General features: G+C 33.7%; 1 protein-coding gene across 4 annotated transcripts in view; it reads right to left on the bottom strand.

The window, feature by feature from the left end:
* The window catches only part of LOC129221944 (homeobox protein Meis2-like), a 413,908-nt gene that overhangs the window by 104,125 nt on the left and 283,790 nt on the right, over positions 1-25,993 (bottom strand). For all 4 annotated transcript variants that reach the window (XM_054856332.1, XM_054856334.1, XM_054856331.1 and 1 more), the window contains exon 8: positions 13,810-13,886. In XM_054856332.1, the coding sequence (XP_054712307.1) occupies positions 13,810-13,886 (77 nt within the window). The remainder of the gene's footprint in view (positions 1-13,809; positions 13,887-25,993) is intronic.

Genomic DNA, 25,993 nt, shown 5'->3' with positions numbered 1-25,993 from the left:
ATGGAGATTTTGTTGTAATGTAATTCAATCAATGTAATGACAATTAAAACTAGACTGAAAATTTACTTCGTTTTTGGTTTCGTCGTAGTGAGATTTTACTGTAGATTCGCGAAATTATTGATGGGAGATATGTTTTAAATGAGCAAAAAAAAAAAAAAAAAAAATACTTCCGTACGAAGCCATTAACATGACTTGTAATATTAATACTATCATGTGTGTCCACCATCAATAAAGGAGTGCATGCAGTGTTCGAAAGTCGTATTTTTCAACTAAACATTTTAGTTTGACGACCACGTTGTAACCTCCAGTCGTCATTTTTGAAGCCCAATTTTTTTATCAAAACTAATTTGATGACCGTGATTTTACTCTCGGTTATCATTTTTTAATTAAGTTTATATTTTATGCAGAAAACTTCGCTGAAACTACTTGAATTATTTTAAAATTGCGCTAAACAGAACATTTGGCAGTTAAAACAAAAAAGTTGGATGCCAATGACGGCTAACTTTTGCATCCTAATTTTAAACCCTGAATTTAAGTACAAAGCGACCGATTTTGTGAAAGACCTGCTTCAACGATCATAATTTCTGATAAAGAGTATTTTTAAGGTTATGAATGTTGAGAAGGGTTCATTTCAGGATCTTTTCTTTCAAAAAAACTTGTAACAGACGGTCAACAAATTTTCCTTGCTCTTTAAGAGTACTTTCGAACATTTTCATGTCTGAAGAAACAACTGCAAACATCATTTCTCTCCTCTTTTGCACTATAGATTTCTCAGAAATTTTCATTTTTTTCCTGAAGAAGAAACTGTAAGCCACTTCAGTTATATTTATCGCACTGAGGAAAGTAAAAAGTACTTTATAGCTGGTAACAAGAAATATAAATACATATTGCTTGTAGTTTTGAATTTTGTTTTTTAATCTAAAGAAATTTTAAACAGTTATATTATGAGTGTAGTACATTTGTGCACACGTTTTATCGAAAGCATTTCTTTAGTTTATAAAGTAGGATCTAATACATTGTGTACCTATCTTTATTATTATTATTAATATTAAAGCTGAAAGTCTCTCTGTCCGGAGGATGTCTGGATGTCTGGATCTCTGTGACGCCCATAGTGCCTAGACCGTTCAGCCGATTTTCATGAAATTTGGCACAAAATTAGTTTGTAGCATGGGGGTGTGCACCTCGAAGCGATTTTTCGAAAATTCGATGTAGTTCTTTTTCTATTCCAATTTTAAGAACAAAACTATCATAAGATGGACGAGTAAATTACGAAATTATCATAACGTGGAACTGTAACATGGGCACAAGCCAATTGGCAAGATACGAAATTATCATAACGTGGAACCGTAAGATGGGTATAAGCCAACTGGCGAGAAAATTCACCATACATAATTTGTAAATATACTGGCGAACCAAAAGACCTTTTGATTTTTCTATTACGGGCAAAGCTGTGCGGGTGCCACCAGTAACTTTATAAAATGGATACATCTTAGCCAATCCTCTCTTCAGCAAATCACGAATTCCTCATTCGGTGGGAGCAGTTCAACCATCCTTGATAACGGCTACCCTAAGTCCTAAACCGTACGTAAGGAACCTTAACGTTTTGGAGTTAACGGCATAGAGAGGCGAAATCGTTATTACTATTATTCGCGACCCAGTGTCGACCCTGGGTGGAGTTAAATGGGGTGGACGGAACGACCACCGGCGGTCGTTTTCGGAGCGACACGTGGTTTGCCTCCTCTAAACGAGATTGGCCGTAGGAGCATTGGTTTGGAAAGAAATCAGGGATCCGTACTTTATTTCTCTTCACAAATGAAGGGATTCTAATGATGGAAGGCGAGTTCAAGGGAAATACTGAAATTAAACTTTCTGACTCTTTCACTAGAACAGAAGTCATGTTAAGATATTGTTTTGTTAATATTTTATATTCTCTTCAGTTTTATTTATAGTTTACGAAACTGTATTCCAGGATTAAAATAATTGACTCGTAAAAAGCAAAAGGTAATTTTTCTCTTTTTTGCCTAAACTTTATTATCCACATTTTCTACAATTGTTAATCCTGAACTGATTCGGGATGGTATTATTATCTAGTCCAAGGAATGGTTGAATGTGGGAGAAAAGTAATTTATTTGCACACGTTTTCTATAGTAAAGTTACTTTGAAGTAAGTTTTGAAAGCGAAATGATTATTCTAGACTCATATATCTTAAGATGAGCGAATATTTTTTCATTGTATCTTTCGTGTAATTATCGTTTTTTAATAAAAAAAAAATAGCTCTGTCCGCAGGGAAGTCCTATGCGTAAATTTTAACCGGAATCAAATGCTTTTCTTTTCTTTTTCTTAATTTTTATGAATTATTAAAGTGTTTTCATTCAACCCATCTTTAGCCCTATAATTCTCCGAAATCACAACAAATGCATTACCCTCTTTTTGTTCTCAAAAATCTGTGATACATCGAAATTATCACACACCACTGAAACAAACAGATCGATTGCGAGCGTAAAAGTGTTTTATTTCTTCTCTCTTCCAATAACAATCACTTTTAGCTTTTGCATTCCAGAGCACATTAGATCTAACGTTTGCCTTCAAATCCAAACATAACCAGAGTTAAGCCATTTTTATTCTAACAGAATTCCCATTCGATGGCATGAAACGGGAAACATCTGTAAACAATTACATTGCACTAAAAAAAAAAGGTTTTGCCACAAAATTAGAAGGGAAAAAAATGCTGGGATGAAATGATGTGAGAAAAAAACGAGGTCCTTCTTTTGGCAGAACAGCAGCATCTTGTTTGACCCGATCTACCAAAATCCCCGAATCATTTAATGGGCTTCGAACGGGAGGCGTTTTTGTGGAATGAATGGAGAGGAATAAAAGCGCCATTTCGCGGGTTAATGATACACCAACCGAACGTTTAATGGTCGTCAAAGTGCGATAATTACGGCGATCCTACAACGGGCATTGCTGGAAACTCGTTAAGGAATGAAAAAAAGCTGACCCGTTAATGGGCCACTGTATGATCAGGCCCGAATCATATGGGCGTATAGGGATCCACCTTCTTTTAGCATCACCAGATCGTAAAATGAAGATCTCCTTAATAAAGAACAGCTTATTTCTCAATCAAAATGATTAGTTTGACTAAAAATACACCAATGTTTTCGCAACTGTGTTTTTATATGGAGAATTCAGTTAAAATAATTGAGATTGATGACAACACGAGACAATGATAGGTATGTGTTACGTAACGCTTGACTTCACAAGTCCGTAAGTCAATAAGTATCGTAATTTCAATCCTTTACAATTCTATAAACATAATTTATTGTGTTCCTCACATAGTTTATAAAATTTCATCAGATACTGTTTCCTTTTTCTTTTTTGAACATGTTTATTATTTTTTAAATTTATTTATTTCGCCTCTTTAAAATTATTATACAAGCTAGATGCAAAAAATTGGAAATGAAACGAAATTGTATACGAATTACTATATAATTTAATTTTATTTCACCTATCATTTATGCTAGCATCCAGTACTTCTTACCAAAATGTATCCTTGTTCTGATATTAAATAAAAGGGACTAGGACTTTGTGAATGACCAACGAAAACTTAAAAGAAAAATCCATCATCAAACCATTATTTACAACGCCCCCCCCCCCCCACAAAAAAGTTACTAAATAACAGTTTAATGGCCATTAAATAATTGTTTGAAACATTTTATTGCAAAAAACCATTGAAGAAAAACTACAGAATTAGGGAAAAAGCAGTTAAAGATAAGGAAGAAAATAAGTAATGAAAATATTCCGACTGTGGGAGAAGATCCTCTAGATACAATATCCATCCAATTATATATATATATATATATATATATATATATATATATATATATATATATATATAATTATTAGAACTTGAAGTAAAATATTCTACATTTAGATAGTGCAAATGCAGCTAAAGTGTTAAGTGCATATTACATATATTATTTAAAGTCTCACTCTCACGGGTAGCACAATGGCAAGTGTACTAAACAACAACAACAAGAAACACAAAAGAATATTAACAATGTAAATTTAAAACTATGTAAATATGAGAAGTTGAACAATATGAACTAGAGAATGGGTAGTAACTGCTACGTTATCAAAGATATTATATATATATATATATATATATATATATATATATATATATATATATATATATATTGTGAAACAAGTCTGAGAAAAATATTACAAAAAATAACAATAATAAAAAATAAAAAAAAAACGAACGATTAAACTTTACCACACTGAACTAGTGATAAATGCTAAATTAGTGATAAATTGTATCTATTTCTAATAATCTATCTTTAGTCTTTATGTTCATCCACATAAAGACTAAAAGCTAGCTTCAGTATTCTTTCCATGGAGAGACAAGAATTTCACTTCCACTCATCTTCACAACTCCGTACTTATCCTTTATTAATAACCCAAACGAAAATCAAAGCTCTCTCATGGTATTTAGCAGTGGAGACACAGAATTCAACTGCAGCGGGTGGGGGAAGTCTCCTCGATATCGTGTCCACGGAGGTGTGACCTCTCGGAATGGATTGTCGCCGGTGACTGATGACCCCCGTGTTCGAGACGGGGGTGGAGCGGAGGGAAGAGCAAGAGGAGGGGGTCACGCATCCGCGATCCGACACGACCACCCGTCATCCGTGATGCATTGCCGTCCGATTCTCGTCTTACATCACGGTCTCACCCTCAGCGCCAGACGCTGGGAGGAGGGAGGAGAAGAAGAAGAAATTTGTGTCGCATGGGCTCTCGCTTCGCTGACTTTGAGGCAGCTTTCGATAACCTGGAGGGAGTCATTTGCTTAACAGCTAGTTGAGGAAGTCAAAAGCCTCAACCTCTAGGACTCTTTATTACATGAATTTTGTGACAATCTTGACTTAAATCGTCAAACTGAAAAGAGCCAATATAAAAAAACAACAACTTGAATTCGTTTCCAATTGATCCAAATCACGTTTTTTTGCAATCAAGAATAAAATGAGAACTTCTCAATGAGAGAAGGAAAAGAATCTTTTTTGAGGTTCCTATGACAGTCACGTAAAGCAATGGATCAAATGACTCGCTATTAACTAATCACAAAGCTACTAAAACTGATGCCAAGCCACTGCAGCAGGACATCCTTTTACATAAGGTCTACTTTTCCACATAAAGAATTGGATCACGTGATTCGTTATCTATCAATCAGGTAGTGCAAGAAAAATCACAATTTTAATCTCTTGGTTCGAATATCAGAGACTGCGCCACCATTAACTTTTGACGCTACACACATTTATGCAAACTACAAATGTGTGCTTGGGTTGACAATTTTCAATGTGTCATTATGTTTGAAATGATCACGTGGTAATCTAACTAACTTATGAAAAATATGCCTCAACATAAAAGGCAAAAATGGGGCAATTCTTTAGTCGCCAGGGACCTGTAGTATCAATTTCAACAGTAACCCCTTTTTTGAAATGGCGGCTTCTTTTTCGAAACAGTTGATACTTTTTTTTGCTCAAGATCCAAAACGATGTATATATATTTTAATTTGTAAAAATTTAAAGTCTTAAATACATTAATAAATGTGATAAAGTAATTTTAATGAATTAGTTCATAAATGCTGCCTCGTGAATTTGGTGGAAAAGTCTTTACCAGTTGCTTAACGCCTTTGGTAGATTTTAGTTATTTATTTAATTTTTGAAGTGGCGATCGAGATCTGATTTTTTAATCGGTATTTTTTTTGAGCAATCACGATTGCTTATTGCTTTCATTTGACTGTTTTTGATGTCCTATCATTTTTCCCACCGCCACCCTCCACAGCATCATCGTCGACCGGGTCCTCACGATGTTGCACCTCTAGCGAAAACCGTCTCCAGGTTTCTCAATATCCTACACTTACACGCATACATACACGCACCTACACACATATACATATATACACCTACACACATACACAAACACATACACACACAAACACACACACACACACACTCACATACACACAACTACCCACACACTCATGCCTGCACACAGACACAAACACATATGCCTACACCCACATACACATACCCCCACACACACACAACTACCCACACACTCATGCCTGCACACAGACACAAACACACATGCCTACACACACACACAAACACACATGCCTACACACACACACACATACCCTCCACACACAAAAACACACGCTTACATATACACACACACTCGTGATTGCGAAAAACAAAATTTGAATTCAAGATGACAAAATTCAAATCAACTTTTTTTTTTCTCTTTCTTCCAATTTAGTTGCTTAATGGCCAATCGCCGCTAACTTTGCCCTTTACCCCACAAACAGTTAATGCAGCAAACATAAAACATCAACTTCGTTCCTCAGACCGAATAGCTCAGTCTATTCTCCATCAAACTAAGAGCAGTTGATCTATAAGTAGTCTGATCCCTTTTCTTCTCGTGTTCCTTAGCACTTAGAAAGATTTGTCCTCCATCCTGCGCGCTAAGAAATAATGATCATGGAAAATGGGATCGAAAGGGGAGACCAGAGAAAGAAACAACCCTTTATGCGGAACAACGGAGAAGGTCGTTAAGTCTCTTGTTTACTAATTAGCGTTGGGAAGAAAGCCATTAGGTAGGGATCGAGCGGACTATTCTTTAAGCCGAATTGAGTGATCTCGGTCACAAATTTTCAAATGGAACGCCAAGTCGATCAGACGATCAATAACAAAAAAGAGTAGGAATCATCGTAGGGAGCAACTTCTGATAACCCTGAAAAAAGAGTTTTTTTTTTACTAAAACAGGTTTTAGTATAAAGAATTTCTCATTTTTTTGGGATATTTTTCTTTTACATAATCGGTGAAGAAGAAAAGACTAAGGGGACTCTGCATATTTCACCAAGGTGGTGATACTCGATAAAATAAACATGATCATAGATTAAATACTGTTTAAGGCTTTCACGGCTGGCGTCAATATGGGGAGATAACATTTTCGGGCTTATTGGCCGTGGTCTAATTGGAGTAGAAATTCCAGACGTTTCGGCTTGCTTTGCTGCAGCCATCATCAGTGGTTTGAGTTTGTTGGGACTGAGCCATCATCAGTGGTTTGAGTTTGTTGGGACTCATCAGTCCCAACCACTGATGATGGCTGCAGCAAAGTAAGTCGAAACGTCTGGAATTTCTACTCCAATTAGACCACGGCCAATAAGCCCGGAAATGTTATCTCCCCATGATCATAGATTGTTAAAAAATTGTAAAATCTTGGGAACCAGGGAAAATTTTAAGGCGCCAAACAAAATATTTCTCAGAGTTTATAGGAATATTCAGTGCAGCATGGTTTTTGAAATATACTTCTAAAGAACTAGTCATCAAGGTAGTTTTTTTATTCGCATGGGCGTCCTGGCACCCATTATTTGTCCAAGCCCTGAACTTGATAAATGGTTTTATTAAGTTTTAAATTTTTTTCAAATTACTATGTACTTACTAAAAATCTTATTGCGTCATACAAATCCATACAACTTTTTTCATTCTTTTGCTGGTTAATTTACTTAAAATTTTATGAGAAAAAAAAAATCTCCGAGTCGGTATTAATATGGGAAATGAATCGCATGTGAGAGGTTTCAGAGGTTTGTGCTTTGGAAGTTATTTATTTATTTATATATTTATTTAGTTATTTTATTTATTTACTTATTTATTTATTTTTTGCAGATGTCAACATATCTTAGTATTTTATACTGAATGACATCGATTTCAGCATCTAATACAAGTCTACACTGCCGTTTCGCTTCAGTATGTAAGATCTGTAAACTTACAATAATTTACCTGAAATAGGTACGCTATGTGATTTTGCAATCTGTGTTATCACTAGCTTATAATAAATAATTCAATAATGCACTGGTTAACTCACAGAAAAAGTATTTTAGAAAAGATGACTGTGACTGTTGAGAGCAGTTTAGTGCATTTTCCCAGCGTGATGCTGAAATTAGAACGCACGAAGCACCTTCAATAAACTCAAATATGACAAGTTTCTTAAAAAAAAAAAAAAAAAAAAGAGTAAGCGATATCCACTATTTCAAGTTCAACATTTCGCTAATCACGCATAAATATTTCAACGTTTTCAAATGTTAACAAATTTATAAGACCTTTATTATGGGTAGTTACATCACAATAGCACTGAAAAAAATAATGAATTAAGAGAAAAAATAAACAAGTAAAAATGAGAATGAAATATGTGTTTTCGACTTCTACCAAAATGAGTTAACATCCCTTCCCGACTTACACCGTTTTCAAAACAAAGAATTCATTTGCATTCGGCAATACGAAACAGAAGGTATTTTTTCCTTTACCAAATAAAGAAAAAAAAAACTACGGAAAAATAAACGAGTAAAAACACCCTTTGTTTTTCACCCAAATAGAGCACAAAAGTTCATGATCGAACAATAAAAAGCCCCGACTTTCTTCTTCCAAACAGAAGAGAATACAATAGCTAGTCCCCAAGGTGTGCGTAGGGCTGGAGAAAAGTCGAGAGAGGCGTTTAACGGTCCTTGTTCCGTAATGTTTCGCGAGCGTTAAAATTTAAATGAAGTTAATATCGTCCCGTTCCCCTCAAAGAGGTGCGAAGTGGCTGGATGGGGACAGTTTTGCATGGGAATGTGCGCGCTCATTCAAATGAGTCGTTCTCCAGAAGCAGGGGGAGAGAGGGAGTAATGGTGATGTTACATTCGGAGAAATAGCGAATCCTGGATTCTTTTCAAGATTAAGGAGAGAAAGAGAATTTGTTTCTCCGTCGATGGTATTCCCTGGGATGGTGCACTGCTCTTTGAATATTAAAGCAAAGAGAACTTTTTTTTTTCTTCTTCAAAGGGACCTTGAATAGGAATGATGTGTGAAATGGCTCTGTTTTGAATAATTAGACGATTTCGGGATGGAATTCGAACATCTTGTTGCGGAAGGAGAAATTGGTCTTGCGTAAAAATTTGTGTTTTACGCGGAGGAAAGCGGCTTTTGTCTAAATTAGACCTAGATGAAATTTGAGATAGGTATCGAATTATCTTTGAAGGGATCTTGAGAGACTTTGAAATGGCATCCAATCATGACAGATTTATGGATGCGCATCCTTGCGATTGAAAATATTTCTTGAATTTAATTAGTGCTCTTAAAATAGAAATACAATCAGTACTCTCAGAAATGTGTATGCGGGACAATGTCTAATAGTAATAGTGTCGAATTATCTTCCAAAATTAAAATGAGAATTATATTTGTGAGAGGAGTTAGAATATTGTACTGATATTTGGGTTTTCCGCCACAATCAATTCAAATATAAATTAAAAATTTCATTTTCGACTGAGTTTTTTTTAATTGCGAATTCACCATTTCCAACACACTTTTTTCACAAATTATTGCCTGGAAAACAACAAGTCATTCTCATTAAGGCTTCTTTAATCTAGTGTTGATTTTGAAGTGAGATTTCATACGTATTTCTTACGTAAATGCTTCTTGTAAAACTGCGTTTAACAATGTATTTCATTTGAAATGGATTAACGGAGATTTTTGTAAATTAAAAGCAAGTATGTTGCCTCTGAACTTCACGCTTATTTTAGAAAGACTTTTCCCTCCCATCTTATTACAGTAAATGCATTTTATTGTAACAATTACATTCAATAAAGATCAGCATTTCCGGTTATTTATTTATTTTGTAACAACAATATTTTTTATGTAAACTCTCCTTTTTCATTTCGATTATAATCAATCAAAGGAGGAGAAACATTTAACCAATCAAAAACTTGAACGGATTTGAAATGCGAAGTGTTGAAAAACTTAAAACAGAAGCTCATTTCTCGCTGAGACTTTAAAGCAGACTCCTATAGCTTGACAATCACGTTGTGCATACTTATCTTTACCAAAAATTTACAAATAAATAAAAGTGCACGAAACATACCACTCACAATTTCACACAGGAGGTGAGACTAAGAATCAAATAGACTCTTGCAGATATTCAAAATTTCACCAAATCTCTGATGTGGGAAATTATTGGTTACTGTGTTTCAAAAAATGTTTTCTAATTACGAAAAGGAGGCATTACAGGAAAAATGTTTTGGGCGGGGTCAGCTATCAATTATAAAAATACATATATTGTAATTTCTAAAAATGAATGTCTAAGGTTTCCCAAAATGGGTGCCGCAAAAAGAGGCAAAGGCTGCCCCCAAGTGTCCACGATATAAATATATATGCGTACGCTTATATAATAGATATAGTGCCGTGAGAAAATTAAAATCTCTCAAAGGGTGCCGCGTGTCAGAAAAGTTTAGGAAACTATGGTGTATAAGCGTAGGAGTGTCATAGGGGTCAAGCGATCAAACATAGCCTAAACTGCATTTTGTATACATATTTTTTTTTTTTAAATCGTCTCTAAGCCCTTTCTTTGTGCTCGAATATTGCACTTTGACCCCCATCCGATGACCCCCTCCACCAAAAGCTGGATCCGCCCTTGATAAGTATATTCTTAGATAGTCGTAAAATATTTTTGGAAGCGCCCTTGGTGTAAGCAGAAGATATTTTGAGGTACTGGAGATAGTCATCTCTTCAAAAAAAAAAAAAAAAAATCATTAAATAGTATTTTATTCATAATGTTGCAATTCATCCCACAAATTACTCAAGTAAAAAGACTACGTAAATTCAAATAAAAGAAATACCATAGTAAATCTTGTAACTTTTTAAAAAGCAATGCTTTAAATAGGAAATTCCTTGACTACCATAGCAAAAACCTCACGTAAATTGAAACCTCCAGTAATGAGTGCTAAATAATGAAGGGGTTCCCTCTTTTTTTGTTAATCCAAGATTTCAACAACCTGTTCACATTTGATAAATGATACAAATCCACTCAACCTTCTTAGCATACAATTTAGAGAAAGAGCATGTAATATGAGACAATAACGAACACGTAGTTTAGCTATTGACTACGAAATTAGGAATCTTATGTGGACAACAGAGACCATTTAATTCACTGCTGCTGTTTCAAAAGTAGGAAATCAAGCAGAACTTTCCATGAAGTAGCACTGAAAGAAGAAATGCTCACAGGTATCTGAAAGATCCTATTATAGTGGAAAAAAGATCCTTACATTTAAACGCACCGTTGCGCCCGATCTACTAAACGGTTGAAGATCTAAGACTGCCGCTCTCTGCTTTGGCATGCCTTATTCTGGAAGATTAGAAGACAATGCTTTTATCTTAACCGCCTACACCAAAGTCTTGAACTGTGACTGGAAATTTTTCTTTTTTTGTTTTTGTTACTGTCACTTTTGAGTCTATCACTGCGCGGTGAAGAAATACACATTTGAAAGGTGATTGAAGTATTGATTAAAGATTCTACTAGTGATATCATTCTGTAACAAACTATGTTTTCAGCACCAGTCAAACCGCACGATGGAGCGGGCACTCGCTGATGAGGTACATTTATTTTATCTACCGGTTTGTTTGCACTAATCAAGACTGATGAGTTCGAATAAGAACACTGGTTTGTTTTTAGATGGGATGTTTTTAACTGCTTATTTAAAAATATTTAGGGTTGATTATCATAGAAACTATGTTGCGTTAATTTTTCGCGAAAGGCGTTTTATAGGGCAAAAATTTAGAAAATTTGTTATAATTTTGGGAAAGTAGAAGTAGCAATATCATTGCGTTTCAAATAAAGAAAGCAAAGTATGTTTTTAGGAGTACGGTTGAAGCAATGTTTCGTGACTGGAAAGACAAGAGGTAGATTAAATTGCTTCATTTTTAGATGAACTGCTATTTAAATGCTTATTTTTAGATATTTAAGGTTTATCATCATAGAAACTATTCTGCTTGAATTATTCGATAAAAGGCGTTTTATAGTACAAAAATAAGAAAATTGTAATTTCATGAAAATAGAACTAGAATTATCATTGAGTTTTAAGTTAAGAGTTCAGAGTCAAAAAAGTGACGAATAGCTATAATAATTTATCTTCTTGAAAAAAGTCGGTGTTCTTTTGAAGGATACGCATCCCCCCCCCCTTTGAATAGTGAAAAAAAGAGGAGAAGGGAGTTGTATTCGTCAAGAAAAATTAACAAGGAATATGTTTTTCTATTTTAATGGAAACAAATCGCTTTCGAGAGGAAACGTTTTTTATTGAAAGCATGTAGAATAATATCTTTATCAATCAAACGTATGTTACATTGTGCGTGAAATGACTACAAAATACGTGTTGGTTAAAGAATTAAAAAATCTTATTGATTGAATCGATATATATTGAGCACTTATGAGAGAATTTCTAAAGAAATATACAACCTCATAAATATCAGAAACTGGGTTCTTTTACGCTAAATGCAATATGAAAAATCGGGCAATATAAAACAAATGCGCGTAATTATTGTTTTACTTTTTTAATGTCGAGAATTTTATTTAGTGTGAAGATGTAAAGGGACCTTTAACAATGTAAGCTTATGCTGAGGTTTAACCATTTTTTGTCTTCAAATCAAAAGTGTCAAATATTAAGAAAGCAATGTCAATGAAGTTCAACTAGAACTAAATTTTAATATTGATCTTCAATAGCCTCACAACCACTGCATAAGGTAAATATTTAACAACAGTATTAGTGACCGTATTTGATTTTTTTAAAAATCTGATCATTGCCATCTTCTAAATTTCAATTGTAGTAGTACTTTAAAAACTATTTTTTTCCCCTTTTAATCCCAAAAGCTAGTTTTCTGCACAAAATATCACTCAATGAACAGAAACTTTACAAATCAGGAACCAAAAAGGCACTTTTCTGTGAAAGCATATCAAAGCTACACTCGCGAACCTTCGCTAAAATCACGTGCCAAAAGAATACCCCTCCCCCCTTAAAAAAAATTCTCTTGCCCATAATTATCGAAACAAGTTCCGTCACCTGTGGTATATTCTGTCTTTGACTGCACATCCTGGATAGCTAAAGTCGAAATCTTTCCCGAAGATAAGCTCCGATAGTGGGAACCGAGGATATCCTAATTGAAGGGTCCTGGCACTCAATTTGGAGCAATTTTGGCGTCAAACGAGTGACACTGTGACAGACAGCCTAGTGATTTCGCATCTGCGCTCTTTGAAAGAGAGGATTAGCATTAGCAACAGGGCAGAAAGCGTGTTTTTTTTTCCTTAGATACAATATAATTATTTCGCCATGGTTGCTGCATGCCATTGTAGGGTTTCAACAATCGACATCATCACTGTGGCATTTACGCGCTGACTTTGAAGAGAGCATGCATATTTATTCACTTAAATGACTATGATTATTGCCAGCAGAAAGCTCCAGCAATAGACCAGTTTGAATACCTCAAAAGATATTTTATTATTTTAACAAGCTTCTTTGTCGGTCTCATTCTCGCTCTTTACTTATTCCATTGTGTAGCAATTCTTTATGTTGTAACTAATCAGCCTAGCTATTTTCTAAGATGTCAACTTGGAAAAACAGCTTTCGGTATCAAGCAGGGTAGTTTTCAGAATTTGTTTTAGTTTTGCCAGTAGTCAAGTAGATAAGGTAGTTTTTGCAGTTAATATAAATTCCATTCAAAGTTAAGATTTTTAACCGACAGTAATGAATAGTAATACTATGATACTAATATCAGAGTATACAGTAGCATTAAACTCATAGTGAACCGACATTCATGAACAAGTTGAAGTATTTAATTAAAATGTGATCAACTTGCAACGCTATTAGAAAATTGACACCATTTAATACACATGTAAACGGCTACATCATTTGAAGTTCAAATTTTTGTCTTAAAATTTACAACTTACCAGTTATTGACCTGAAGTATTGTCAAACCCGTGTCTTGAGCCAGCTGTTTCTTTTGGTCCTCAGACGGGTAGGGATGCTAAAAAGAAAGATAAATTATAAACTTTCAGGTCTTTTATTCTTGAAATATTAAAAATGTTTGGATGACAATACAATACCTTATATATATATATATATATATATATATATATATATATATATATATATATATATGTATATATATATATATATATACATTACATACAACCGCTTAGAATTATGGTGTCACATTTATTTGCTTTTCATTTAGAAAAAAAGTAGTTATGAATGAATGAATGAATAGCGATTTGGCCAAATAGTGATCATCGACAATTCGTCTACTAAGTGAGTGAATAGCTTTTTTGAAAATTATCGCAGTTACAAACTAAAGACAAGGTGTAGACAAAAAAGACTGGTTTTTACTAGAGTAAATGGAAAGTGAAAACTCATAGCATACAACTGCGTTTTAATTTTGGAAGGCTTTCATTTTGAGTATTCATTAATCAATATTAATATTTTGCGCGAGATGGCTTCAGTATTTAGAGAGAAACTAGAAAACTTCTCGTTTTTCAGAAAAAATTGCATTTACAAATAATATACTGAAATGATGTGGTATTTTTTTTTTAACCCTCAGGTTACGAATGTAGATTTTGGTCTTTCTCTCCTGAAAGTTGGTCACATTTTAAACTTAAAAATATTAATAGTTTTGAAAAGTTTTAATGAAATTTCGCTTTTACGATAATGTATAATGTTTCTCGATACGTCAAGAAAGCCCTCCATTGAATGCGCGATACCGCAAGTGCAATCTAATAAAAACTATTAAATTTCTTTTTTTCGGTAAAATTAGAGCATACTACTAAACATTATCTTCTTAATACAACTGCACTTTTAAAAGTTAAAACCAAAACTATAATTATCGCTAGAAGTTGAAACTGACAAAAAAAAAAAAAAAAAAAAAAAAACAGTAGGTTGTAAACAAAACCTACCAGAGTGTTTTTTTACATTATTGAAACATTGCAAATAATAAGATATTAACTAAATGAGGCATGCTTCTGTTTAAAATACTACACAAGAGAGGCCCGTAAAAAAATATTGTACTAATCAAACCTTATTTGACACAATGAAACCATAGAGAAAACATTCATGTCAGGAACGCTTTATGAAGTGCACAATGTTCCGCCTTCAGAGACATAAATAACAACATCTTCCCAAGTCTTATATTGTGGTATGCATAGTGTGGAACATAACAAGCAAAAGTTTTTTTTTTTTTTGAAAAAGAAAATTTTAAAACTTTTTTTCTCTTTTATTTCACGTTTCTTCCACAACTGCAAGTTTGCAAATTAGGCTTTCAAGCACTTTTTCTACAGCTGGAAAACTCTAAGGAAATAAAAACATTCTATTCTTTGGAGAAATCTTCAGTTACTTAAAACTAAACGGGATTAATTCAGATAAAAAATTTAAGGTGTATTTCTTTTTTCATTCACTCCAGAGCTCTTGCCAAGCTAATATATCAAAGTGTCAGTTATAGCAATAATTATGGAAGACACGCGCCGATAATGGTGCTACGGACTAAAAGGAATCTTTACGGTGGAAAATAATGAAAAAGAGTAAAACCTTTTCAGTGTATTCGGATAAAAATGACAAAAACGTTAATGACTTTTAGTACGTTATCTCCGTGGAGAGCGAAAAAATACAGACCACTAGGTAGATTAAATGCATCTAAAAAATATCTCTTCTTTCTTGCAATTATACAAAAGTCGGAAAAAATTCCCTTAAGATTGTAAAATAAGTTATTTCTTTTTTATAGAAAAAAAAAGTTTTTTTTTTTTTCATTTAAATCTTAAGGAACATTAGTTATGTAGCGCACATAAAAAAGATGGAATTTTATTTAGTTTTTTTTTTTTTTTCACTTTTTTAAGTCCATCTCATTTGATTCTAATGTGGTAGTTTTTTTAATCTGCGAGGGGGGAAAAATCTCATATTTCTGTGGTGTGAAATAATTCATTGTGGGATTATGTAGCAAGACAGCTCCTTGCATTGATGTATATGAGGTGGAGGAATTCTTTATGATAAGGGGGAGGGTAACCGAACCCCGACTGAGCTTATTCTTTGGAAAAAGAGGGAAAATGTAATAATCACTGCAAAATGCAAACTTAATTTCTTCAGATAGAGAACGAACTAATGTGAAGTTTGAAATTACTCTCTTTTTTTTTCAGTTCCTATTCAGTCGGATCGCTTATTAAATTTGGACAGATTTATCAACTTGCATGAGCGAAAAATGAAAAGAGATGATATTTTGATGATTTACTTGGGTTAAATGAAAGATCATAACACAGTGAAAAGAAAGTTTGTTTTTGCCCTAATATAGTGCTTTAAAAGTACGTTTTTTCACCATATTTTTCAAAGTTATCCGTTGTAATTATTTTGGACATTTATCTCTAAGAGAAAATGAGGTTTTTTTATGCAGAAATTTAAAAGAAGAGTTTCTTTTTAATGTATTCTCTTTCATTGTGAAGTACATGATTTGAATAGAGGAAAAATTTTGAGCCTTAGTCAGTACACAATTAAAACTTACCAAAATCTTAATCACCGAAATAATTTTATGAAATTTCCTACTTTAATGTGATGATTCACACAATTAAAACTTACCAAAATCTTAATCACCGAAATAATTTTATGAAATTTCCTACTTTAACGTGATGATTCACATAATTAAAACTTACCAAAATCTTAATCACCGAAATAATTTTATGAAATTTCCTACTTTAACATGATGATTCACACAGTTAAAACTTACCAAAATCTTAATCACCGAAATAATTTTATGAAATTTCCTACTTTAACGTGATGATTCACACAATTAAAACTTACCAAAATCTTAATCCCCGAAATAATTTTATGAAATTTCCTACTTTAACGTGATGATTCACACAATTAAAACTTATCAAAATCTTAATCACCGAAATAATTTTATAAAATTTCCTACTTTAACGTGATGATTCATTGAAAAAGCAGTGAGGTATTTTGGGCAACAGCTAAACATTTTTCATCAAATCCGCAAGAATTCAATGCTTAGTTTGATACGTTCCCCCCCCCCCTTTAATCCTACAAATAGCTTGCAGTATTTCGTAAGTCACTTTTTCCCCCCTACTTGGATAATTCCTTTTATAACGAACTGATTTGCAGAACTCTTTATCTAGTTAAAAGTTTTCCGGGAAAAAAAAAATAAGCGTCCTATTTTCAGCGGATGATCTTCACAGACTGACGAATCCAAGAGGGAGGAGGGTTTATGGGATTGACATCTCCTCCAGCGCTAAACATGAGTTTCAATTTTCAATGAATCACTACTTTGTGACAATATTGATTTTCGTGAACAACATTTTTATACTTAAAATATTATTACGCTTTACCACGCACTACTATTAAAACAAAATAAAAGTATCCTCCGTCCATTATTATTATTATGTTTATTATAGCGTTTCACCACACATTACAATTAACAAAAAAAAAAAGTATCTTCCATCCCCCCGAAGAAAAATAATTTAATTAAAAATTATTTTGCAATTCGAACAAAATGAAAATCCTCCTCTTGACCAGATGAAAATAAAACGAATTTAGATGAAATGCGCATTACAATTCGATCAAACCAAAATTACCTCTTCCCCCGAAAAAAAAAATAATTTAATTAAAATGAACTTTTAAAAAAAATTTACTTTTTGAGTTGAATAATTTAACCTGCATTTCACGAAGTTAGTTGAGTGCAAAATTTCAAAACTGAGCTTGATACTTCATTTCGTTAAAATAAAGTACATTTATGTCTTTTATTCCACCCATATTTTACATGCTCCATTGTTGAACGAAAATTCGTGCCTGCTCATGCAGACAAGCCTTAATATTTTTATCATTCGCAGACTTGAAGCCATCATAAGCGCGTAAGAGTTAGGAAGCACGCTGTAAGCACAAAGGCTGCCTCTTTCATCCACAGGAGCACCAGGAGCAGAGAGACTATTCACACACAGTCTACAAAAACCATCTGGATCAGTAGGCGTCAGCGGTGATTTATTGCGACTAATAGCTCCCTCTCGCTCGAGGGGGGGGGGTACCCCGCTGGTCCATAAGTACTCGGGGAGGCTGTGCCCAGATCTCTGACTGACATTAATTACTTTCTCCAAGGAGCCGGTAGCGTCGGATAGAAAAACATGAAAGCCTGGGATGTTTCACTCTCCTAAGTGGCTTGCAGTGACGTCATCACCTAACCCGATTTGTTAAAGGTATGGCACAAGCAATGAACGATGGGAAAATACCAAAGAAAGTGATCGTGTGTGATTTCTGGTAAGAAAAACATGAAAGCATTTTTGTCAGGCTGGTCAATTAACAGCTTAGATGGAAAATATTTCGCGCATTCAGTTCAATATCGCCGTAAGTGCAAAGTTTTTATTTTTTATTTCATCGTTGTCTGAAAGGAATACGAAAATAGAACAAAAATTACCTAAGGTGATTCCTACACATTTTTATTCGAGTTTAAGGGACAGTAAATACTGAGAGTGTCACTTTTAAAATTCAAGTATAATTGAGAAATTTTGTTGGTCCCTGAAAGTGGAAATTGCACTAATAATGCATTTACCGAAATGCCCAGGTATAAAAGGAACCAAACATACAACAATAGAGTGCCTTAGATTGAGGAGAACAGATATCACGCTTCTTAGTTAGCCATGAATCCGCTGCAGGAAAGATAGTTTTACAGAGATTGACGACCTTGTCTATCATTAACCATGAGGGATTGCAGGAATCTCGCGAAAATGGCTGCCAATATATTAGATTTAGCATCTAATTTTCTGCACTAAATTTGGCGAGATAATGCCAAGTTGTTGCCAAATGTTTGAAAATTTAAGCCAGTTTTGTTTTCACTCTGCGCCATTACATAGGCTTTATTAAATTTTCCCTCAATCAAACCGAAAGAAACATCATTTCACAAACTTTTTCCATTGAAATAAATGAAAACCAAACAGGTTACAGGTATTTCTTAGGTGCAGAGTAACTGTCGGTAATTCATCTTCAAATAAACGAAGTAAACCGGGCTAGGTCCTAACTCGAGGAAAAGCAAAAGCCTAGGTACGATAACAGTACTAAGTGAAAGTTTGAACAAAAGCAAGATAATTCTAGTTGACTTATTGACAAGACGGAACAGAATAAGAAAAACGAAAATAAATAAATAAATAAATGAACCAGACTAAAAACGGAACTAAACTGAAATATCTGATATGCTGGAAAGGATATGGCATTTGAATTAACTCAGGATCAACCGTTGAAGTTGAAGATGACAACATGTGAACTTCTAACCACCTTGAACATGCATTAGTGTGTTAAGAAACCTTCTACGAATTAAAAGCAACTTCATCCAGAAGAGTTGAACATCTGATCGGAATAATCATTTATAAAAGTGAATGCATGACACAAAAACAGCAAGCATTGCGATAAAGTATCCCAGTTTCCATTATATTGGAAGAGATACATCCTAGACGGTGATTCGGGCCCTCTCAGACGATGACTGCCGAAATCGATGCCATTTCTTCAATATTTGCTCCCGGAAGCAAACTCCTCAATGAGTAGTACTTAGCTTCACACTCGATCCAATCCATTAAAGTCCTCAACCCACCAAAAACATTCCCCGTGCTCACACTCGAGAACCTGTTCTTAAAATCCCATAAAAATAAACCTCAGCGACTCCTGGGCTGTTAGGACTGCCTCCCAATCGTTAAAACACGAGCCCAAAATAAAATTAAAGGAGCAGACAAAATAAAAATACCACGTACTTAAGATTTTATGTCGATTCCATTCGTAGTTAGAAGAAAACGAATGGCAGCTGTCTGGGAAGCCCGGTCACGCTTCGTGGAGGACCTTCTCGGACGTTTACGAGGTCCTAAAATTCCCCAGACACGTTTTTGATGGCTGTGTCGAGGAATGGGGGTATGTTCGAATTCGCAGATGGTGGGGAGGCTCGATAAGAAGCGAGAGACCCGACTTCGACAGCTCAAGAGTGAAGATCCAGCGGAGTGCGAGCAAAATACTTTTGACTCCTAATCTAAAGAGTTTAGAGCAGCGCTTCTCAACCTTTTTTGACCCGTGGACAGAGCCTGATTACCGGCCCAAAATCCTCTTAATTTATCATAGTAATTAAAAATAAATGATAATTTCACTCAGAATCTAGAGTACAATGATATTGATATTTTTGCAATGCCAAGAAAAGGAAAAAAATCTCTTGTTTGTTGATAAAATTTCCCGTTAAAAATTCGATATCTTTTGCAAATCTCAAAATTCACTCCCAGTTTAGTCTGTATGACTAAACTGGGAGGTACCACCAAATTTAGCACAGCTGTGTTAATACACAAGTATCGAAATATTTTATTGCTTTTTTAATAGCATAAGGGGGAATATATTGGGGGGGGGGGGGCACAGAATGAATTTTGTGTGCCAGTGTCTTCAAGTATTTTGGGCCCCTCTGGGAGGGGGGGAGGGGGCCTGAAGTAGAAATGTGCCCTATGTCCAATATCAGAATGATCGGGCTCTGCCCGTGAACCAGTAAAAGCTTGTATGAAATTGTCATGACCCGGCAATGGTTTTTTTAATAATTTTATTATTATTTACAAAAACAAGAGAGTTTTTAAGAGTCATTAATGAAGTAACTATCACATTAGTAAATTGTCAGATATCGTTCACTAATTTACATACAATAATATTACAAAACCAAGATGGTTTTTAATAGTCATAAATGAAGTAACTATCACATTAGTAAATTGTCAGATAGCGTTCACTGTAATTTACTTACAATAATATTACAAAAACAAAAGTGTTTTTAATAGTTATTAATGAAATAACTATCATATTAGTAAATTGTGAGATATCGTTCCCTGTAATTTACTTACAATAATATTGTATTCGAAATTTTATTAGATGCTATTGCTTTTGTTTTTCTAAATCTTAAACCGCAGTCAGTTAGACCTAACAGGGCATTAGAATTAGGTGTTTCCAAATTCTTGTTTTTCAAAAGACAACAAACTCTATTTTGGTGAAAGTTTTTCAGCAAAATCCCATTGTCATTAGTTTTGTTGTATCTAAGAAATACAACAAAATTAATGGTAAAAGGAAACTGAAATCTGAAGAACAAATGAATTTAATAAAACAGATGAAGAATCTGTGAATCGACAATTTTGGTGGAGGAAAAGATTTTGAAGCAATTTACGAAATCAAAAACAAACTGTGCACCTGAAACAAAGTTTTAACCAAAACAACTTTGCAGGTGACCATTTTTTTCCTCTTTTCTAAAAGCTTTTTTGAAGATAGAACCACTGAATTTTGAAAGGCAAGACAACAAAAATGGAACTACTTTACATCCGGCAATTGCTTTTTCAAATAAAATAAGGTCTCATTTTATTTTAAATTCGTGATTTAGAATAAGTTATCATCACTAATAATCAATTTCATTTTAATAAAATGTAAAGCAAATATACATAACTTCGTATCTGTGCCAAATTGAATAAAAAAGCAACGTGTAGTGATGCTTTAAATTTACGTGAGAAAGATATTTGTTCCACACTTATATGTGGTATGTAATATGCAAGCCAATTCTTTTTGAAGTTGGCTTCCACGTTTCTTGTTAGAAACACAAGTTTACCAACATTAGAACACTATGTTTTGTTAGTATTTTTGAGAAAAAAAAAGAAAAAGAAAGGTTTGTCTAAATACTTTACCCCTTGCAATCTTGCTGCAACAATCGTCGACAAAAAAAAAAAAAAAATATATATATATATATATATATATATATATATATATATATATATATATATACACGCAAAATCTTTCAGAAGATAATAAAAGAAAATTTTCCCTGGAGATTGTGGCAAGCGTTGAATCGATGCATCTTTAGAAATATCAAATAATAATGCACGGAAGATGCAAAGGGGGAAAAAGAAGGGGATTGAAAATGGAAGAATTTTACGAATATATTGACGAGACTGTAGATATATGTTTGCGCTATGTATAAATGCACGCTCACATCGCTTTCATGCGACGCTTTTTTTTTTCAAAAAGAAAGATAGTAATAATAGAAGAAAATATAAAATCGGGGACGCGTTGCATTATCTTCCTAGAATGTGAGGAAACACGTGCCTCCCTCCTTCAGCACTGTTTTATTGAGTTTTGTGAGAGAGTTGGAATGGAAAACAACACTGTCGCCTGCAAACATGGAAATGATCAATTCTAGATTCCCCGAAACTAAACTTAAATGGATTTATGACAGCAACGTCGAAGTTTCCGAATGGATTAAGGAGAGCCTTGGGAAGAAATTATGTTCAGGTTTGCGGGTGATATGAATATTTGGAAGCATGTGTGCGAGCGCTGAAGAGCACTTGATTCACCGGTTGAAAATTTTGTTTTATCTTTTCTTTCTTCATATCATACCGAAGCAAAGGGCTTAGAAAATTTCGGATACATGAAGAGAGAATTTGAGAACTTGATATATTTGCATCAGCTTTTCTCAAACTCTTTTGACCCGCGAGCTGGTACATATTTCTGAAAAAATCCGCTGATAGACGAGTGTTTTTTTTTTTTTTTTCGGGGAAAACAACTTTACTTGATATTAAAGAACTGTTAATTGATGGGGGTCGTTTCCAAAATTTTAAAAATATTTTTTTTCTGAGACAGCATGCTTAAAACATAGGATCTGACCATTTTTCGAATATTTTTTTTAAGTTTAATATTTTTAAAAAAATACTTAAATCGTTGTGCTTTCATTGTTTACACTTCTGTCGTGTGACATCACAAATGATGAAATTCCACTCAATGTTGCCATTCACAGAACAAAATATTTAATTCGCATCTTTACTCACGTGTATTGGAAACGATATGGTTGATAGCAAGCGTAGAGTGCAATTTTAATTCGCTGCTTGATTATCATAACGTGGAAACGTAGTAGAAAGATGCGCCAAATTGCATCATTTGTGACATCATACCACGCTTTGTTTGAAAAATCGGACATTTTAAAAAATTAATTAAAAACAAACTATTGGGAGAATGGAAGTATTTTCTGGGTCTATGATTTTTTTTTTTTTTTTTTTTGCTCATTCTATCCATTTCAATGGCTAAAAGTAGTACTTTTGACTGAAAGAAACCACCCCATTGCAATATTTTATTACCGTTTACTTATAATGATAAAGCCCTGAAGATCAGTAAGCATTGTACTTATGATAAATAAGTACACAAATCTGGGGCTGCATTTGTTATGACTGGGTACACATTTCTCAGCATAACAAAGAATAAATAAAAGTAATTAGAAAAAAATCAGATTACATGTGTAGTAAATCTGTCGAAAAGAAATTCTCTAAGCCGCTTAAGGTTTATTGCACATGAAACACAGTAGGTATTTTGTGTGAAAAACAAAAACACATGTGGAGAAACATAAGCTTTTGAATTGCAAAACTATGCTTGTGTGCGAAAAAAAATATCAATTATAAAACTGTTATAAACTCTTTTTTTTTTTCTATGCAAGAAAAAGAAAAGAAAGAAAGAGCGGAAAACAACAAAATCAGTTTATTTGAAGTTTGAAAAACGCTGTTAATATCCATATGTAAATTACTGTTTGACCATCGATTACATGGAAAGGTTAATATCCGGTTTATAGGCAGAAATGGACGCATCTATTAGTTTGCAGGGGTGGTAGTTTGTTCGTCACAGATGTGCGCTTTAGCCTATTTAGACGCAGTGTTGTACAAATGACAATTCGTTCACCGAATAAATTCTTAAATCTAAACTATACATCGATCTATATTCTTACTACAAAAATTAATTGATATATTTTCAACAACATACTTTTGCACTTACCATTTTGATTCTACTTTTCCTGACGAAATGAAAACATTGTATTTTCTTTTTGTTGTTTCCATAGAAACTGTTTGTTTCCACTCTTTTTCAACTTAGAAAATGAAGTAAATTAATTAGGCACTAGTGACATTATAAAACGCGTAAATCAAAATCCCATCGTTATTTTTCCTTCTCCCTGCTACATTCATTCAGATGGAATCGTCTTAACTTGGCCAATTGCCAAATTACATACAATCCGTGGTCAAACAGTAAGCATAAACGTCTGTAACGCAACATAAGCGAAAATGATTCTCGTGAGAAATGAATTTTCAGTTTACAACTCAAAAACAACTAGAAAAAAGTTAAGGCCAAAGTTAAACAACCAAAGAGAACAAGATCTTTTTCAGAAAAAATGATCTAAGAAAAAAAAAGAGAAAGAAAGAAAATGAAAGTTAACTAAATAATCTTCGAAGACAGAGCTAAAACCGAACTAAATCTTCACCAAAATAGCAGAGACCTTAAAGACGCACGCTTCGCAAACAAAGACATCGGAATGAATACCCTTTGTCGGATGACTTTATGACTCCAGATGTTGACTCAGTTAATTAAGTGTCAATATTTAACCTCGGAAGTGAAGTTAAGATGAGGAACAGTTATGGCTAGGTCATCTATTATCACGTTAAAGAGGAGAGATTTTGAACAATTAATTCGCTGGCATGATTCCGTGTACCAAGCACCACGGCATGGGAAGCATTCCACCAAATGCTGTAAAAATAAGTTCGCTTGGGAGTGCGTTAGGGATTAATTCAGTGAATTCGTAAATAATATACTTCACTGCTTGAACAATAAAGGTATAATGCAAAGTTCAAACGCATGAAACTTCAAATTTGTTGTCTTAACAATGAAATATGAATTTTAAATAATTGTGAGTGATTTCAAAAGCTAAAATGTTTGTGACTTGTTCTTCGTTTTCTTTTGGTTTTTTTTAAAGATTAATTAGTTAAACAAGGACCTTTAAAAATAACATTGAAATCTTGTTACAACGAACTTCAATGGACTGTAAACTTTGTTCGCTGTATCGAAAGTTTCGTTGAAATGGAATTCAAGCAATGTGATGGTAGTGAAATCGGGACCAAATATTACTTTTGTTAAAACGGATTTTTTATTGATTGGTATTCATTGTAACGGGATTGCACGGTACTCCGTTAACCAAACGGTTTATTAATTTTAAGACGCACAAGACATGAGCGTATAAGATTCAAATAGATAAATGTAGAGTGATAAATATAGAAAGATGGATATAGATTGATAAACCTAGAGATAGAGAGATAGATTCAATATATATTGATAAATATAGAGATAAATAGAGAGAAAGATGCAAACATAGATTGATAAATCGCACACCTATAGCACAACACTGCCACATCTGTAAAAACTACTTTCCTTGAAAAATCAATTCAAACGAATGCGTCTTAGCTTAAATTCTTATAGCAACACACTGACACATCTCGAAAATAAGGTTAAAAAAATTTTTTCGTTTGTGGCTGTCTTGCATTTTAATAGAACTAATAAAAATGCACCAGGACATGTATACAGCTCAAAATCGACAATTTTTGATTTGTAGGTGTTGGTAGGATTGTTATGGTGTTGTACTAGGTGTGCGAAATATAGAGATAGACGGAGAAAAAGATGCAATATGGGTAAATAATTATAGAGATAGACGGAGAGAAAGATGCGATATAGATTGATAAATATAGAGATAGATAAAGAAAAATATGCAATACAGATTGATAAATATACCGATAGACAAAGAGAAATATGCAATAGATACTGATAAATACAGAGATAGACGCAGAGAAAGATGCGATATAGATTGATAAGTATGGAGATATATGTAGAGAAAGATGCAATATAGATTGATCTAGCCGTATCAAGCGACTAGTTAGTAATTGTCATGTACTTTTTGCATTCAGGTAACGTTCATATGTTAGGATAAACTATTTTGTATTTGTACATGATGCTAAATGATCGGGTTATGGTGAAACATAAAATTCGAACTAGCAACAATGCAAAGCATACGATGAAATTTAAACTGCATAAGATATAAAGTACTTTAGATGATGAATTTCAAATTTTAGAAAAGTGCGGCTTTAGTAACAAAATATTGTGTTTCAAAAACAAGCAAGGACGTGCAGTTATGTCCGAATCACACTACGTCGTTTTTTCTTTTATGGGATAAAAATTTCTTTCAATTAGAAATCAGCAAGTTTGAAATTTTGCAAAGCACCAATAATAAATGAAACAGGGGAACAT

This window comes from Uloborus diversus, chromosome 5 (genome assembly GCF_026930045.1).
Source record: "Uloborus diversus isolate 005 chromosome 5, Udiv.v.3.1, whole genome shotgun sequence".
Classification (NCBI taxonomy): domain Eukaryota; kingdom Metazoa; phylum Arthropoda; class Arachnida; order Araneae; family Uloboridae; genus Uloborus; species Uloborus diversus.
The sequence above is the reverse complement of the archived record's forward strand: the minus strand, read 5'-3'. Positions and strand labels throughout refer to the sequence as shown.